The sequence below is a fragment of the Piliocolobus tephrosceles genome, chromosome 10 (assembly GCF_002776525.5).
Source record: "Piliocolobus tephrosceles isolate RC106 chromosome 10, ASM277652v3, whole genome shotgun sequence".
NCBI lineage: Eukaryota > Metazoa > Chordata > Mammalia > Primates > Cercopithecidae > Piliocolobus > Piliocolobus tephrosceles.
Window position 1 is genome coordinate 49,771,459 of NC_045443.1, and position 19,362 is coordinate 49,790,820.

The 19,362-nt window shown below is 46.3% G+C and overlaps 1 protein-coding gene across 2 annotated transcripts; it reads right to left on the reverse strand.

Moving 5' to 3' along the window:
- Positions 1–5,892: 5,892 nt before the first annotated feature.
- KRT2 (keratin 2) lies at positions 5,893–13,535 on the reverse strand. 2 transcript variants are annotated; one of them, XM_023211041.2, is made up of 10 exons: positions 13,181–13,508; positions 12,885–13,144; positions 11,674–11,888; positions 11,255–11,315; positions 10,348–10,443; positions 9,508–9,672; positions 9,067–9,192; positions 8,071–8,291; positions 6,867–6,901; positions 5,893–6,766 (listed from the first exon to the last, which is right to left on the reverse strand). In XM_023211041.2, exons 1-10 carry the CDS (start codon positions 13,506–13,508, stop codon positions 6,354–6,356), a joined length of 1,920 nt encoding a protein of 639 aa, XP_023066809.2. In that variant the 3' UTR covers positions 5,893–6,353. The 2 variants fall into 2 exon arrangements, with proteins under 2 accessions (XP_023066809.2, XP_023066808.2); XM_023211040.2 differs by having other exon boundaries at positions 12,885–13,535.
- Between the last annotated feature and the right edge of the window lie 5,827 nt (positions 13,536–19,362).

The following is a 19,362-nucleotide window of genomic DNA, read 5'->3' on the forward strand; positions in this document are numbered from 1 at the left end:
ATCTTTATTCATAGACAACATAATTATGTACATATAGAATCCTAGGGAATCTACGAAATAACTAGTAGAAGTGACAGATGAATTTAGCATCTTCACAAGAAACAAGGCCAGTTTTTAAAATTGTGCTTCTATATATGAGTGATAAACAATAACAAATTAAATTTTTAAATACCACTTATAATAGCATGAAAACATAAAATACTTAGAGATAAATTTAACAAAATATATATAAGACCTATACACTAAAAACTGTAACACACTGATGAGAAAAATTAAAGAAGACCTAAAGCAATGGAGAGAGGTACCATGTTTATAGATTGAAAGACTCAAGATACTTAAAATGTCAGTTCTCCCCAAACCGACCTATCAATTCAACATGATTTTAATTAAAACCCAGCAGTATTTCCCGATAGAAACTTACAAACTGATACTAAAGTTCAAAAATTCAAAAATTCAATCCCAAATAATTTTTTAAAAAAAGAAGAAAATCAGAGGTATTACTCCAGCTTATTCCAAGACTGATTGAAGCCACCATATCAATACTGTATGTTTGAAGTGTTTCACAGATACATTAATCAATCAACAGAATAAAGAATCCAAAAACAGACCCACACATATATCTCCATTTGGTATTTGACAAAGTTGCCAAGGTAGTTCAACAAGTAAACAACAGTCTTTTGAACAATTGGTGCCCAAACAACTGGATATTTACTTGGGGGAATAAAATGAATTTGGACCCTTATCTTATACCATACCCAAATGGCCACTTAAAATGGGGTATAGACAATGTAGACACTAGAATTACAAAACTTCTAGAATAAAAGTTTGTACTGTAGGAGAAAATGTTTGTGATCGTTAGGTAAGCAAAGATGCCTTAAGACACCAAAAGTCCAAACTATAAAGAAAATTTGATAAATTAGAATTAATCAATATTAGAAAATTCTACTGCTTGTAAGATACCATTAAGAAAATGACAAGAAAATCCACACACTGAGTGAAAATATTCAGAATACATACACCTGACAAATGACTGTTATCCAGAGCATATAAAGAACTCCTGCAACTATGTATGTCAAACTGCCCAATAGAAACTTACACAAGATTTGAACAGACCTTTCCTAAAACATGTACAAACACCCAATAAGAACCAAAAAAAGACGCTGCACATCGCAAGTCATCAGGAAAATACTTTAAAACTACAATGAGACAACATGCATGCCCTGTAGAATGAAAAAGACTGGCAATGCCCAGTGTTGGAGAGGAGGTACAGCAACCCTAAGAAATCCTAGAACAGGCAAAACCAGTCAGTGGTATCAACAAGGAGATCAAAAGTTGCCTGGGGGCATAGGGCAACTCATTAGAGTAGTGTGGTAGTGGTTATAAGGATGTATACATTTGTTTAAAAATATTGAGGTATATGCTTAAAATGTAATACAATGCATTTTATTATTCATAAGTGAATCCTCCTTAAAGTTGACTTTAAAATAAACAGCATGCACATTCAAATCTGATCTGTAGTAAATTTTAATTAATGGAGTTCAACAATGCACTACTTAACTCAGCATTCTGCATTTTGAACTACAACTTCCCCTGCCATCTCTCTTTCAATGGAAAGTAATCAGAAATTTCAAGTCAAATTAGTTACAAATATTGTTACCATTTACACCCATCTATCTGTATAAATCAAGATTTTGTCAATAGAGAAATACATTGACTAATAAGATACCTTTGGATTTTCTACATATGCAATCACATCATATATTAATAAATCAGTTTTATTTCTTTCTTCTTATCTGTATGATTTTATTTATTTTTCTTGCATTATTACACTATTTAGGAATCCCAGTATGATGCTGAATAGGAGCAGTGACAGCAAATACCCTTGCTTGTCCCCAAGCAATGCTTATGGGAAAAGTATTGACATTCATCATTAAGTATGTTAGCCATGGGTTTTTACAGATGCCACTTCTCAGGCTAATGAAGTTCCCTTCTACTCCTAGTTTGTAAGAATCTGTCTTTGTTGTTGTTGTTGTTGTTGTTTGCTTGTTTGTTTTTACCATGAAAGGTGTTGAATTTTGTCAAATGTTTTGTATCTATCAATACAGTCAAATTTTTTTTTCTTCTATGTCAATATGGTGAATACATTAATTCTTTGAATGTTGAGCAAGTTTTTATTTCTGGGATACATTTTAAGCATATACCTCAATATTTTTAAACAATATTTTTAAACACATGGTCACGATGTATTATCCTTTTTGTATCTTTCTAGATTGAATTTGCTCATATCTTGCTGATAATTTTCGAATATATATATCCATGAGGGATTTTGGTCTTTAGTTTCTTCCTTTAAACTTATCTTTGTCAGTATCCATGTAATGCTGGCCTTATAAAACAAGATGGAAAGTGTTTCTTCTTCTATCTTCTGAAAGAGTTCTTGCAGAATGGTTATTATTACTCCTTAATTAATCCCATCTATCTGCCAGTGCCTAGATATACAGTCACCTCATCCATGAGGTCTTTCCTGGTCCCAACATACTGTCTGTAACTTACAATAATAGTAATAATGTAACCTACAGTACTGCGTGCTTAGGATGGCACAGGTCCTACAGAATAAATGTTTATGGTTGATTTCAGTGTATGACCCTCCCAGCAACTCTGTGAGGAAGTTGTTGTTGCTACCTCTTTACAAATGGGTAAAGAAAGGCTCAGAGTTGTTAGATAACTTGCCAAGGGTCACACATTCTTTTATCTGATCATCAACTTTTCATTTAGTGCCTACTAAATTCCAAGGTGCCAGCAACTGAGCCCACCCCAGAGCCCACTCCCTTGGCATGTCCATCAGTGCTTTCCAGAGCATGGCCGTTGGGTCCACAGCATCAGAATCACCTAGGAGGTTGTTAAAAATGCAGATTTCTAGACTCCTATGTAGTGGAAACTCAGCGAGGGGGAGGGGATGCTGGAACAAAGAATATGAATTTTCAGTAAGGAGCCCTTAATGAATTTAATGCATGCTACTACATTCTGCCTTGTCTCAATAGCTGTTTGCAAATCTCTCATTCATCCCCTGCTAGACCATAAATCCCTGACAGGAAGCACTGTCTTGATACGTCCACGTGGCCACATGCACAACCTTGCCCACAGTCATTGTCTAACGGGCGTTTACTGAACTAGAATGAAAACCACTTTGAGCTTCACATGCTCACACCTATTCACAAAGGGTCTCTTTGGATATCCTGACAGTGTCCCAAATCCCCTGTTAGGCTGAAAGGCTTTAGGAGTAAGCACTGGCTGACCCAGTAGCACAGACAGGGTTCTTTTTATCAGAGCTGGAAGGATCTGTAGAAACAATCTTGGCCACTGAAAGTCATTAAAGTGAGGCAGAAATTGAGCTGAGAGAGGAGGAAGGACTTGCCCAGTGTCACGCAACAGTTCCCACAAAGATGAGGATCAGCATTGAAGTCTCCTCACTCCCAGGGCACTCCTTCCCCACTTCACAGCAAGAAAAGGAGGCAGGAGTGTTCCATTTAGGTGGGATTCCTGGAGGAGGTGAGCTGTCCCAGGAATTTCCTTTAGATTGACAGGAAAGAGTTCGGTGAGGAAGAGAAAAAGGGTTTATTTGAATTCATACTAAAACTCACAGGCAGGGAAAGGGAGGGAACCACAAGAGGGAGGATGTCCCAAACATTCTGCAACATCATCAGAACTGAAATATTTAGCCCAGTTCCCTATGGAAATCGAGCTCGTAAAACCCTTCTGCCTGTGCCTGTCTCCTTTTTGAAACCCAGGACCTGACAAGTCAATTACCAAATTTGGTGCAGAGGCAGCAGAGGGCCGTGGTGGAAGGGTGTGGCCTAGATTCTGGGCTACTCTACCACACTTCGAAGAGAAAGGAGGGTCCCTTTCCAGAGCTAGCCCCTCTCTCCAATATCTGCTTAGAGCCTGATTTCTGCCATGCCTCAGGCATGGATCCCTCTGAGTTAATGTACAGGGCTAATTTTACTGTTGGAGTCCAGCAAGAAAATAGCATACATCTGATCTGGAAACCAGAAGGGCTATGTCTGAGGTGGGGAAGGGATGAGGAACTGGGAACGATAGAAGGAGCCAGAGGCTCAGACCACTGAAAGTCTCAAGAATTAAGGCCGGGTGCAGTGGCTCATGCCTGTGATCCCAGCACTTTGGGAGGCTGAGGCAGACAGATCACTTGAGGTCAGGAGTTTGAGACCAGCCTGGACAACATGGTAAAACCCCATCTCTACCAAAAATACAAAAATTAGATAGGCATGGTGGTGCATGTCTGTAATCCCAGCTACTCAGGAGGCTGAGGCATGAGAATCGCTTGAGCCAGGAGGCAGAGTTTGCAGTGAGCTGAGATCGCGCCGCTGCACTCCAGCCTGGGCAACAGAGTGAGACTCCATCTCAAAAAAAAAGAATTAAGGCCCCCCTGGAAATAAAAGCTGCCACCTTACCTGCCTTTTAAAAAAATGAATGAATTGGGAGGAGGAGACCTGGTTTCTGTGTCCACCCTGGGCCTTACCTTTTTCCTCACCTAAGTGAAAAGTTCAAATACACTGATTGCCAAAGCTCCTGTCTAGCCTCAAATCCTCAAATGTCTGGGACACAAGTCCCTGTTGAAGGTTGTGTTCGTGTCTACACGATGTACATACCTGATGTACAGCCAGTTCCCCACACCACTTCTTCCCAGCCTGCACCCTCTCCCCACAGACCTCTCCCCACGACCAAGGCCTGGGTGGTTCTCAGATATCTTCTCTGATCAGCAGATCACTCTAGAATGCTAGCCTGGCATCTTGCCACCTTGCCACCTGCAGCCTTCAGAGCTGCTCCTGCAGCGCCCTCATACCTGGGTCCTGGCTGGTCTGGGGGTAGGTGAATGCATATGTTCTCTATTAGAGCCATCCCTGCAACCTCTGGGAACATGAAGATGGTCACAGACTCAACTAAGGACTCTCCAAGGTTTTAAAGCTGGGGTGGAGTGGGAGAAAAAAGGACCCTCCAGAAGTGGTTCTGAGCGACTTTAAGCTACAACTGCTATAACCAAACGCCACATACAGAAAGCTAAGCTGACCTAGCCTAAACCACTAACTCCCATTTGAGCAACTCTGGCCTGTCTAATCCCAACCCCAAGCATGCCCAATCCCACCTGCCCAACCTCCTGAACTCCCTGGAAGCCCCAGTCAGGTGACACGGCCTTCCTGAGGAAGGGGCTGAAGGTATCTTCACACCCACAGGAGAAGGCCACCCTGATGGCGACATCCATGCCACAGGCCCCGGGGGCTGCGGTGAGGGAGGAGAGAAGGGTTTGTTTGCTGAGTGTGATGGGACTCCTCTGACAGGAGCGGGTGTTCCATGAAAATAGAAGTGGTTGTTCTGGAGGCCACTTTAGAGTCCTCCAGACGCTTCCCAGGTATCCTCCTCCAGGCTTGCTCAGAGCCCTCGCAGAGACAGAGGCCAGGACCAAGTCAGGCTGAGGAAGGTCTGCCTTGGAAGCTCATGGCAATGGTGCCAGGGGCTTGGCTGGTTCACCGTGAGGAGAAGTGATCCCAGACCAAAGCCCTTGTGGAAAAGGGGAAGGGCAATCTGTGGGAAATGCTCAGGAAGAATAGGTTTTTCTAGAAAAGAGACTCTTCCAGAAATCCCCCGTCCACCTCCCGACAATGCCACCGCCCCCAAGTCTGCTAAATACTTTCTGAGAACCGCACACCCATCCCCGGGCTCCGGGATAACCCCTCCCCCATCCGTCCAGAGGCCGGCCCCTAGGCTTCCCTCAGGGAGGCACACTCCTCACCCAGGAGCCCCTCCTTCATGCCCAAACCTCCCTTGTGTGTGGCTGCCCACTTCCACCAACGTTTGACATCACGCATACAGCACGCGATATGAATTGCAAATGAAGTTTATTACGAAGACCCCCAGACCACAGCACTTCCGAAAGCAGGGTGGACAAGAGGAGCTATATACACAGAAACACATTTCCCCCCGGCACTGCCAGGCTTAGAGATGAAATCCCTGGGTGGGCCTGGGTCCTCAACAGAATACCCATCTGGAAAATGGGCAATGCAAAGAGGCATGGTGGGGGCGGGAATGGGGCATGGCTAGAAGCACAAACCTAGACAGCGCAGATTCTGCCCCAGAACACAGAGGCGTCACTGGCTCTAACTAACTGGTTTGGAGAGAAGATCTTGCAAAAACTGTATGTGGACATTCTTTTCCCTCAAAATGCCATCAGAGATAAATGACAAAATTTAACCTGCTGTCAGTTAGAGATACAGAGACAGGCTTCTACATTCTGGAGTGGGAGAATCTGGGGTGGGAGAGTCGGTGATTGTGGGGGCTCATCTTTATCTAAAAGAGAAGGTCACGCTGGAACCAAAAGCTTCACCTGAGCTACCCTTTACAGAACTAGAACCTCCCCCTCCAGAGCTATATCCTCCTCCAGAGCTGGAGCCTCCTCTAGAGCCACCTCCAGAGCTGTGTTTTCCACCTCCAGAGCTATATCCTCCTCCAGAGCTAGACCCGCCCTTAGAGCCTCCTCCAGATCCGTATCTTCCTCCAGAACCACCGCCAGAGCCGTATCCTCCTCCAGAGACAGAACCTCCTCCACCACCGCCTCTGGAGCCAGACCCTCGGCCTCCAGAGCCATAACTGCCGCTTCCAGAGCTATATCCTCCTCCGGAAGTGGACCCTCTACCTCCAGAACCTCCAAAGCCAGCCTTGGATGCCACATTTGATGAAATGGTGCTGCTTGTCACAGCTGCAGAGAGAGGTGGTGTTACCACAGAGATTATGACTGCCTCTCCCTGTCTCCACCCAACACAACACCCCATGGAACAGGACCGCACCCCACTACTTACACACAGTCACGTTGCTGCTGAGGTCTCCAGACATCCTGTCAGGGAGAGAGAAAAAACAAGTTGTGGTGGAACACTTAGGTTGTGTATGCATGTTATTTTACAACTTCCACCCACAAATGTGCAGTTCAGCCTCTCTAAGACACCACCAGGGCTTACACACCCCACTTTCTTCTATGCTGCCAGTTCACACAATGATGACAGACCCCCCTCCATTTATGCACAACTTTGCATCTCAATCCATCTCGATTTTTGCTCTGATAAAAAATGAACAGTTGTGTGACGGATCCAAGGTAACTGAAAAGCAAATTCACTTCCAACTTTGCAACCCATTTTTGTATTTAAATCCATCTTGGAGAATCTGTTATTCAGAATCCATGCCACACCAGAAATTTTACGATGAGGCTGCCTGTGAACATTCAGTTCAGAAAGAACTGTGACTCTGTAGAGCCTCCCCACTCCTCTCTTCTTCCCACCCTCTTCAGCTTCAACTGAAAACTTTCCCACTTCCTCTTACAAGCTGGGCATAGGAGGCATCACCTCTAGACAGGGACAGAGCAACCTCCTGAAGAAAGCCACTCCTTCTTTGTCATGCTGGCTTGCTGATGGCCTGGGGTAGCTTTTCCCCTTCCAATTGCTTCAGCCAGATTAAGTCACCCAAGATGCTGACAATATGGACAAAGGTCTCAGACTACAGAGGAAGCAAATGATGCCTCTTTGAAAGTTAGCAAATGGTTCCGTTTGTCACTCCAGAAACCTGCAAAGAACTGGGGCCGGCACCTGCTCCGGGCAGCACGTCCCCACCAGTCAGCACATTCCAAGACATCATCTCCCTCGTTCTGGGTCACATGGTGGAGGGTACAGAGGCCACTCACCCTATGGACCTAGCGACCAATGTTTCAGACTGTCTAGGACTAACTGTTTTCCCACGATTTTGTTTTCACTTTCAGAAAAGACCAGGATGTTTAACTTACTGCTTAGTTTAATTTAATGTGCCTTATGCATCATTTCATATCAATAAATGTACAACTCTCCCATCGTGCTTTGTGTCCTGAGTTTCTGCTTGAAGAACACAGGGAATGTCAGCTCTCAGTCGTCAGGAGGCCCTGTCCCATCCTCTGCTGTCCCTGTCTTTGCCTCCAGCCCTGGCTCTGGGAGAAAGGAGAGGACCAGCCAGGGTCCCCTTCTCCCTTCCCAGTGCCCTCACCTGCACTCCTCGCCCTCTAGCAGCTTGCGGTAGGTGGCGATCTCCACATCCAGGGCCAGCTTCACATTCATCAGCTCCTGGTAGTCACGCAGCAGCCGTGCCAGGTCCTCCTTGGCCTGCTGCAGGGCCTCCTCCAGGTCATTCAGCTTGTTCCTGGCATCCTTGAGGGCATGCTCACCACGCTGCTCGGCATCTGCGATGGCATCTTGCACATTCTTACACTATGAGAGAAGGACAGAGAGCGGATCCTGCCTGACGGAGGGGGACAGAGAGCAGAGGTGTTTGAAGTGCAGGAAGCCAGAACCACTGGTCCCCGGGAGTGTTAGGTCCCCTCTGGAGTTTATGCAAGTCGCAAGCAACTGTGCTAAGACTTACTGCTGTCTCTGGCACATCTTCTTCCCCTGTCACCTTTGATGCCACCCTTTGGCATTCCCCATAACGCCCTTTGATCCTCCCACCACAGGGCCAGAATCATGATCCCATTTTACAGATGGAAATGAAAATATCTGAAATGGTCTGCTTGGCAAAGCTTCTGCTGCTGATGGAATCCACTCTCTGCCTCTATCTTTTCTATTCCAAAGCTAATGTTCAGCCCCATGCCAGCTGCCCCCAACACTCACTGCCTCTCTATGAAGCCAGTCGGCTGACGCTTAGGGCCTGTGCTGAGCACAAACAGGAAGCTCCATCTGCAATCTGCGGCAAATCAGTCAAACTAACGTTTGCTCTATTTGTTATGACTCCCTTTTCGTCACGTAAACAAGTGAGCACAATTCTTCCCCTTTGCTAATCCTTACTTTGGAATGTCTCTTAGGACACTCTAAAAATTGTTATAATAAGCCTTAAATTATGTTAAGCTGGGGAATTTGAGATCGATACATGCTAGAGTGCAATATCTCAGAGTCTCTCATCTCTCACATGCACATTCACACAAAACCACACTCTCACGCACACCCAGAGACAACCTCCCACCCCTCCCTGGACAGGGCTGGGCCTCACCTGCTTCTTCACATGTGCGATCTCCCCCTGCAGCCTCTGGATCACGCGGTTCAGCTCGCTGATCTCTATCTTGATCTCTTTCAGGCTGTCTCCATGTTTCCCCGCAGTCACCTGGAGCTCCTCATACTGATATGGGGAGAGGAGGACAGTTTGCAAGGAAGTTCCAGCATGGCTCACATTCCAGAGTGACTGGAGTGAAGGAGAGCTGGTTGACCCCAGGGAGGGTCAACCCAGCTAAATGTCATGGCTGCATTCATGAGAGGTAGGGACTGTCTCACATGCCCAAAAGGACTTGGTGCCATTCTCAACATCCTTTCTTGGGAATGGTGCCCAACTTCCATTAGACAAAAAACTAATAATCTTACTGCACACTTTCTGGCTGGGGGTGCAACCCAGCTCGTGGCAGGGAACTGTGGCTCTTCCTACATTCCCTGTACTTGCCTTGCTGTGGTACAGGGCCTCCGCTTCATCCTTGCTCCTCTGGGCGATCTCCTCATACTGGGCCTTGACCTCAGCAATGATGCTATCCAGGTCCAGGTTGCGACTGTTGTCCATGGAGAGGATGACGTTAGTGTCAGTGACACTCTGATGCATCTGGGATATCTCCTACAACACACAAGGAAGGTCTGGTTATGACATCCTGCCACAGTCACACGCAGACAGGAGGCCTCTGTCTCCCAGCATAAGGGAAATGCAGACCCTCAGACTAAGGATACACTAGGGGGATGAAAATCATGTAACCGTCTACTCCTGGGACTCTCCCAAGGTTGTCCTCAGAATTGTACGGAGAGTCGCCTGTGTTTCTGAGCCCCCTAGTTAACAACCTTCACCACGTAGGCCAGTTATGATAAGTGTCCCCAGACAGAAGCTGGCCCATGGCAAATACCTTAAATGGTACTTCCTGTTTCAGAAATCATCTGAGCGTCCTTGAGTTGGGGAGCGGGATAGGAGACGAATGCATTTTGATCTCTGAAGTACAGTAGGCACAGGAATGGGCACAGGGCTTGTATCTTCCCCAGAGGAACTGGACATTTGGGGAATGGAAGGAGGGGTAGCTGTCCTGGTGTTTCCTGAACCTTACTTCCTATAACGTCGGAGGAGAAAATTCCTCACCCACAAGACCTATGCTATGAAAGCCCCCCCCAGTGGCCTGGAATGAGGGCAGGTTGAAGTCAGCTTGTCCGTAAACCCCACTTCTGCCACTTTTTCACCAAGCAGAAAGGACTTTCCTTTGGTGAGAAGGGTGGGAAGTAAGGGTCTGTCCTGGGACAGCCTCCTTACCGCATCGTAGAGAACTTTCAGGAACTCAAGATCCTGATTCAGCAGGTCCACCTTGGACTGCAGCTCCACCTTTATCATGTAGGCATTGTCCACGTCCTGCAAGAAAGGTTGGGGCCTCTGGTGTACAGTTCCCTGTACAGGCCTCTTCCTCTCTCTGCCACTCCCCTCTACTCAGTCCCTGCTAGCTCCCCTCTAACATCCCAGGCTCCCCAACCTGAGCCCTGTCTCCATTGGACTTCTTTTGTCGTGCAGTTCACCATACACCTCTGCCAGGGACTTCATGCCCATGTTCACGGCTCACACCACTCAGGACCATCAGAGCTTTGAGGTGACCAAGCTTTGCCAACCAGCCCTTGCCTCCTGCTTGAGACACAGTGTGTTTCTACAATGGGATACAATGTTATTTGTGGGCTTCCACAGTCCTCAGCTCGCTCATCCTGTCTGTCCATCTCACCTCTCCAGAATTTCCCCAGAATATACACAAAAGCCCCTGCAGGACCCAGGAGGAGAACCCACACTTTTGGCCTACAACCTCACACCTTTGTCAACACAACCAACAGCAACTTTAAGCAGGCATTCTAAGGGAAGTCCCATTCCTTCCTCAGCTCTTTAGAAGGAGAATATAAAGAGATTTTGGTGTTTGCAATTATCATGATTCAATAGAGGCTTTAAGTGGGTTACTACTGGGAAGCGTTCTACCATAAATGGAAGACAGCTTTGAAAACTGTATTCAGAAGCTTCACCTACAGAGACACTTTTGTTTGCAAGAGAATGGGCCATAGGTCTCACTCCTTTCTCTGGTTGCTGCTTTTGCACTCACAGTTGATTTCCAAACTGTCTGCTTAGACACGATGGGGCTGTGAAACACTCCTATCCCCAACCCCAGCCAAGACATTCTCTTGCTCACCTTCTTAAGTGTCACAAAATCATTCTCAGCAGCTGTGCGCTTATTGATTTCATCCTCATACCTATTGGGACCCAGATGATACAGCAGTTAGATTAGCTCCCCTTTATTTTTTTCTTTTCCTTTTTATCCTGGATTCACCCATAATGCCCCATTCTCTGGGAGTATTACACACTTTTTAAATGTCTAAACTAAGATTTCCAAACTAAAGATATATTTTTATAAACTAACTCTCAAACATATAAAAAACAAAAATGATCTCTAAAGCCTCACTGGCTTCCTCACAAATAATCAACAAAGATACATATGCTTCTCCCCGTTACCACCACAAATGAAACTGGGAGATGAGTGACTTTCCGGGGAATGATCAAATGGCTCAGTGCAATGTTTATCTCCACTCAGCGTTTTACTCTGCCACTTACTTCTTCTTATAATCCTCCACAAGATCCTGCATGTTGTTCAGCTCTGAATTCTGTGATGTTCTTTCTGCAGTGAGCCCATCCAGATATCTCTTGAGGTTGTCGATATACCCCTGGAAGATGGGCTCCAGGTTGATGGTGCGGGTGCCAACATTCATTTGTTGTAGAAGCTCCCATTTGGTCTGTAACACCTGGTTCTGCTGCTCCAAGAACCGCACCTGCCATGACCAGAAGGAGAGCATATGAGCTCTGGATCATCCTTCACACCAGCAAGCCATGCTGGCCAGGGGCAGCTCAGGTGCTGCTTCAGGACCTCGAGAAGTGTCTGAGGCTAGATGCCGAGTCATGACTGACAGAGCTTCTGAGCTCCCTGCTCTCATCCTGGGAAAGTCCCACAGACTCCTAACGCTACATCCGGCTCTCTCTACGCGGAGGAGTCTCTTTGCTACTTCGCTGCTCACTGGTTTGTTTGCAGCTGCTCCCAAGACTCTAGGCCATTTCCCTCCCCTATCCTGGTTGAATTTCCAGCCAAGATTCCACAAATTCTAGGAAAACCCAAAAGCAGGCATCTGCTGGCACTGCTCCCAAGAGTGCTGAGTATGACAGTCCCGGAGGGCAGGGCTCCTTAGCCTGATTTTTAAGAGCCTTGTAAATCCCTGCCTATTTCAAGGCAGATGAACCTGGTTTATCTGCCTTGAAATAGGAGAAAACCCAGTAACACTCCAAAGTGATGCCAATAAAGACTTTATGGATCACAAAACTGAGAACGCTTCTCTTGAAGGCATGCATTTCCTGCATTCCCAAGCAGATATTTCAGGTTCAGCTTTCCAGAATTTAATAATCACTGCTAAGGAAGGGAACACCACCTCAGAAGACGATGGCTTCCAAAACCTGCTGCTCAATGGCCTGTCCCAAGGATCAGTTCAATACTTGCCTATATCCATTTTTTATGGTTTTCAGAATTTTCCATAAATATTATTTATATGGACTGTAACAATAAGGCCAAAGGGACAAATGCTTCCTAAGTGCAGGCTGTTACGGGAAATGTAACCCACAAAGCTGGCATCTTTCCCATCTGGAAACTGCAAATGACCCAGGCTACTGCAGTATACCACTGGCTCCTAAGAAACGCAAATCTGTGCCGTTTTCTTTTCAGTTGGCGCTGAAAGTGAGGAGGCCTGAGCATCAGTGGGAGCCATCTTCTCCGGACTCACCTTGTCAATGAAGGAGGCAAATTTGTTGTTGAGAGTTTTGATCTGCTCCCTCTCCTGGGCCTTCACATTCTGAATCTCTGGGTCAACTTTCACGTTGAGAGGCTGCAGGAGGCTCTGGTTGACAGAGACTTCGTGGATGCCACCACCAGGGTATCCTCCAGGCCCGAAGCCACCAGGACCCCCAAAACCTCCAACACCACCAGGGCCCCCAAAACCTCCAAAGCGGCCTCCACCAAAGCCGCCTCCACCAAAACCACCACCTCCGAAGCCACTGACGCCTCCAAAACCACTGCCGCCTCCAAAGCCGCTGCCACCTCCAAAGCCGCTGCCGCCTCCAAAACCACCTCCTCTGCCACCAAATCCACCACCGGCGCCAAAGCCACCACCTCCTCCAGCCACACTAATGGAGATGCTCTTGGTCCCTCCAAGGCCAACAAGACTCCGGCTGCCAAAGCCGCCTCCACCAAAGCCCCGGCCACCACCACCATGGCGGCTCAAGCAGGAGAAGCTGGAAGTTGATCTCCGGCTTCCACCAGACACCACAGCTGAGCCGCTGCTGAAGTGCCGGAATCCTCCTCCACCTCCTCCTCTTCCTCGAGATTTGCAAGAGATCTGACAACTCATAATGCCTTTGTCCAGGGAGGAAAGTCGCAGGCTCTTGAGAAGAGTCAAGGCTGGAGACACAACTCTGCTGCTGGGAGGCTTTCAGGGTCCCCTTATATACCTGCCAACTAGGTGTTGTGTACATGGGTGTGGATCCACTTATACATGGGTTTGGTCTGCCTGGGAGCTATTCCTGGTTCGTGATTATCAAGCTAATAGCCATTAAAAATCTACTAATCAGCTCCATCCCAGAACTTGCTTTGATTGCAAACTTCTGTTTATCTGGGCATCTGTCATGCAATTTGATTTTTGTAAAATCATCAAAAGAGGAGATCAGGATTTGGGTTTCTCAATCTGGAAAAGGACCTCATGCAGAATGCTGCTCCCTGTTCTGGACCTGCCCAAGGGAGGCTGGCTATCACCCATGCTTGTGCAGGCTCACCGCCCCAGTTCAACAATGAAAGGGATGATGGGTTTAGAGACTGCAAGAGCACCTCAATGCCAGTCTTGTTGTTCTCCTTGTTTTTCCCTCTTTCCCAGAAAGAGTTCCAACCAGTGCAGGAGAGACTGCAACGGTCTTAAATGACCTCAAATGCTCATTGGAAATCAACCTCCTCTTACAGAAAGAAATTGACCTGGGATACTGCAAAAGAGTTGTCGATTTTCAAAATATCTTGGCTCTTTTCTTCCCATGACACCAAAAACACACAATAACTAGGCACTGAATAGAGATTTTGTATAACCACAATGGTTTTTATAACCATCAACTGACCCTTGTCTGTATGAACACCCAGAGGATGAAGGTATAAAAAAAGTTTTGCTTTTTCTGGACCTGTGTAATGTGGGACACCCAGTGAAAGTTTGCAAACCAAGATCCAAGTGTTTATTGATTCAGTCAGTCGCTAATCACGTATTGCCTGGTGATCCTGGGAAGTGATTAGGAAGTCAGGCTCTTCAGTGACATCCACAAATGCATGAGTATAAGAAGACCATCCAACCTCACAGAGCACTCACACTTAAACTCAACCACTTCCTCTGTCTATGTGGCCAACTATGTGGGAGAGGTACTTTGGAGTAATAAAACTGAATTTAGTCAGAAGTTCTGGGTTTGAGTCCCAGTTTTGCCATTTATTGGCTGTGAGGCCTTGAAGGAAACCCTGAGGCTCTGCGGTCCTAGCTATAAAATGGGAAATTGGTATGAAGTGTTTTGAAAACCACGGTGGACAATAAAATGTCAATATCATTATTGTTTGGGGGAGTGGGACAAAGATAATTCCTTTTCCTTTCCCCCTTGCCATGTTACTGTCTTCTGGCTACTATGAACATGCACTCTCCACAGGCACCATAAATTACAGAACCAGGTGGTTCAGATCCTAGTACCAAGTTATCACAAAATAATGCAAAAAACATAAGCTTTGAGGTCAAATCCCAATTTTCTTGTATCTTAGTTAAATGACCTCAGATAATCCATAATCTTCTTCGAGCCTCAGTTTCCTTATCTATAAAAACTGAACAAGAACAATAAGAATATGGCTATTGTGAAAACAGAACAATACACACATGTGCTAAACACAGTTCCTAGTTCATAGCAGAAACTCAATAAATGCTATTCACCCTCCTGCATCTTCCCCACCAAGTTTCCTATCCTATGTCTTAACTACTGTTCAAGGTATTTGATTTGCAGTAAAAGAATGCTGAAGGAAACAAATCTACATGTCTCCTCAATTTTTTTTTCCAATCTGATTTGTATAATTATAATCATGCAAACAAATCATGAAGCTAACAGCTTTGGAGAGAGTCTCAGTCCAAAGCAAAATGTGTCATTATCTATAGATATCTGAGCAATGCCCTAGTTGTCCCTTACTCCAGCAAGACTGTGCTCACACTGTGACAGCTTCAGGGGTGTCTTAATGCCTCTATGAAGGAAATTGAGCCAGATTTGTGCTAGGCACTCAAACTGTATGTTTCACTACATTTTAATTCTGCCCTCACACCCTGGTCTCCCTCCCCATTGTCTCCACTGAACATCTTCTCCTTCTAGACCCATTCACCAATTTTTGAAAGTCAAGTTGAAAGAGAGTCCTCCTACTCTGTTGAAATGTGGAGAGTAGAATTAATGCAACTTGAATATTATGTAACATTTTATTTCTATATTTTTAAATTTTCAACTTTTACATAATCTCAATGTGCTTTTCTAGATAATATGCTCTGCATTCTTTAAAAAGTGAAATGGAAGTTAAGAGTCTTGGTCTGGTTTTGATTTTGCCTCTACCTAAACGGGTATCCTCAATTTCTTCATCTATAAAATAGGAACATTCATCCTGAATCCCCACTGTCCCACATGGACATTGATCTACTGCTGCAAAGAGTGTGAGGCTTTACTATCTCTGAGAACAGAACAGGAATCCTATAGAACAAAATCCTTCTTCCTGTTCCCCACTTTTTCTTTCAACAAGCTGCCAGCAAGCCCAAGATCCTGAATGCTTCTCCTCATAGGTTTTCAAAAGCTCATCTATTGGCCAGTGGGGCAGAAAAAATGAGCCCCCAGTATTAAGCAGAGAAAGGGTTAACTGTCTAGCCAACAGGAAATAAACTCTCAACCAGGTGTGGATGCTAACACCAGAGTCTCCAGGTAGGAATTCATTTCCCTCTCTTCTGTTCTCCTTTAGAGGCGGCGTGTCTACCTCCCTTACAGCCTCATCATCACAGTCCTCCTTGTGTGACAATGAACCATGTCCCAGGACTTCTATAGGGCAGAGACAAGGTCATGTTTATCTTTGCCCCAAACCTTCATCCCCTCAGCACAGAGAATCACTTGAGGAATAAGCCTATATCCCAAAAAATCATTTCTATGGTTTTTGGTTTGGAATTGCAGGTTTTTCCAGATGTGTGCATGTGATGCTGGCAATGCTCGAAGTCTTCGCAGCCTTTCATGGTCCTGTTGCCCAAAGGGCCCACTTGGAGTTGTCTCAGGTTTCTGTCTCAGCCCCGATCAGGGTTCTCTCCTCCAGCCAGTGAGCTTAGTCTCTCCTTCCCAAAGACTCAGTGCATCAGCTGGAGACTCGCGGCTGCTGAGCTCTCGGGGCATCTGGCTCCTACCACCTTGGAATGGAAACCAACAGTTTGGGTTTAAGAAAACCAAACCAAAAAAAAACCCTCCTCTTCCAGCCCCTGCTACTGGGCTCAGGCTGCTCAAGGGGACCAGAATCCTTAGAGAGTCCAATACCATCATGAAAGAAGTTAGGAAGACAGAGAGGTGAGTCAGCAGGAGGCTGGAACAAGCTGAGCAGCAGGTCAGCTGGAAGCAGAAGCCTCCATGGGCAGTGGCTGCCTGGCCTCTGCATGGGCTGCTGGCCCCGGGTGCCCTCCATCAGAGTGCCCAGGTGCTGCTCCAAGGAGCTCTGCAGCTCCCATGGCTCCCAGAAAAGAAGGCACAAGAGGTGCCCAGCAGGAGAGACTTGCTCAACATCTCCCTTCAGGGCATTCCTTCATAAATGATCATTTTAAAACTGCCTGCTCAGTCTCTCTTCCCAGCCCCTGACCCAGTTCTCCATCTTGGCCCAGGCTCCCCTCCTTTCTTACCTAACATCTCCTTTTCAGTTTTTGGGTTTTTTTTAATCGACCCCTTTTCTTACAGCGAGACGCGTGGTTGTTTGATTTTCAGGTGCCCTGGCCAAACTGGTTATGACTGAGAAGCCAGGCTGGCAGGCAGCCACGTCCACCCTGCGTGTGAAGCACCAAACATTCCCACTGTACAGAGCCCATTCTGAAACGAGGAGATTCCAGGACACACACAGCAGGCTTATCAGGAAAGCAGGGTGTGTCCTCTGCTCAGAAACAATGCCGACCTCAGAAGCAAAGGAGGAGAGAGGGCAGGGACGCTGCCCAGTGCATGGCAGGAACCCCACACATGTTGGTTGAACAAGACAGCCATCTAGCAAGCGAGTATGAGCCATCGGTGGGGGACAGCTCTGGCACAGCGCCTAGCACAGAGCCAGTCACCTCCTTTCCCGTTGCCAAGGCCATGTCATGTGTAGGTCTGATTTTCCAAATGGACCCCAGAATATCTGACCCAGAAAATGGCAAGTGACACAGTTCAGTTTTATTCTCAGTGGGATCAGTCTCCAGTTGAATTAGCTCAGCTGCACGCCACAGGCTATGCAACTCCCAGGTGCCTGGGCCTTGTTTGCTAAACTGCGGTCTAGTTAATGATACTAGTGTGACGTGTGGCTGTGTGTTCCCAACTACAGCAAGTCTTCATTCACACAGAGAGAGCCTCAAAAGGGTCCTGTGTGAAAAGCTCTTGCCCTTCCTATCTGCAGTCCTCATTCCGGCCCAACTGTTTCCCTGAACCATGTTCTCCTTCTGCTCCAGCACTGGTATTTGTATTTTGGCAATGATCTGCATAGCCACCCAAATGTGGAAGGACAAGACAGCCGTCAAATACTCCATCCCATCCTGGTTGTGATTTCAGAAAAATGGAGTCACCATAATCATGCCACTCATGCCTTCCTCACAGTGCAGAGACTTCTCCAGGTTTCACCTGATTTAATGCTGCCCCCTTCTTCCCCAACTTCTCCATCTAGAGGAGCCTTCCAACTAATTCTATATTGTGCTGCTGCCACTGAGAGCTGGAATTCACTTAGGGTGCCTCCACCTGGATATCCCCCAGTTCTTTAGCAGCAGCCTGTGCCCTGCACCACAGGAAGCTCTAAAAGACATCCCAGCCTTCACCTGCTCTCCCACACCAGCCCCACCTCCCTGCCCCATCAATGAGAGCTGCCCCCACCCTGTTGTGAGCTCTTTCACCTCTTTCAATGTTTCTCCATTTGTTCGGCTAGAGATCATTGCAGAAGAAGGCAGGTGGGAAAACATCCGCTCACCAAAAATCAAATAGAGAATAAGCATGAAAATGAATTGAATGTTATAAGAACAAATTCAAGAGCCTCCTGCTCCTTTTTTTAGCAACAAAGTTTCTAGAGACACCATCAGACCTGTGGGTGCCGGGATGCCTCATGTTGGAAGCAAAGGCCAAAGGCTTAATTTTGAATGACCTGATTGCTCCAGGGATTTTTATGAAACAAAGAAAAAAGGAAGATAAAACTGCTCAAAATTCTCTGGACAGCTTTTTTTTCCACCACAAACTCTTCTTTAAAAGCCTTTCAATTCTAAAAAAAGCAGGTGAAATCATTGCTAATTAAGCAATTAATGTTTAACAGAGCTAGTAGAGTCATTCATGTGAGATTATTAAATTTATGACCTGAATTATATTTTTATGAGCCACAGGCACACTTCATAGCCCATTGGGTATTCAAAGAAATGTATTAGTCTCTATTTAGAAGTGCATTTATAAGGGAAGGCATGTGATAAACTTGGAGGAATGTGTTTAGGAGTGAAGGTTGCCAGTAGCCAGCCCTGTCACCTTGGCATGTCACCTCCCTTCCTGGGTCCCGCTTTCCTCCCCTGTGGACTGAGAGATTTGGAAACCAACAGGAACAGGGAGACTCCTAGATAAGGAGGTAGAGGACGTGCATTCCATTTGCAGCCCTGTGGCCAACTGCCTCCAGGACCTAAAGAACCTCAGCTTTTCTGAGCCTTGATTTTCTCATCTGTAAAATGGAGGCTCTGGGCTACACCGATTCCTTCCATTTCAGACTTCATGGACACAATAGCTAAAACCCTGAGAGCAGATGCAAACTCTGGCAAAGTGGAGAGACAAAATGTGCAGACACAGACCCTACTTTCGGTTATTTTCTCACCAAGAGATGAAGGAAGAAACGGCAGCAGTAAAGTAGACAAAGGGAAGCCAGAGAATAGGGAGAAGGGCAAACAGGTACACTGCAGCTGAAGAGGAGGATTCGCCATCAGGCAGGGC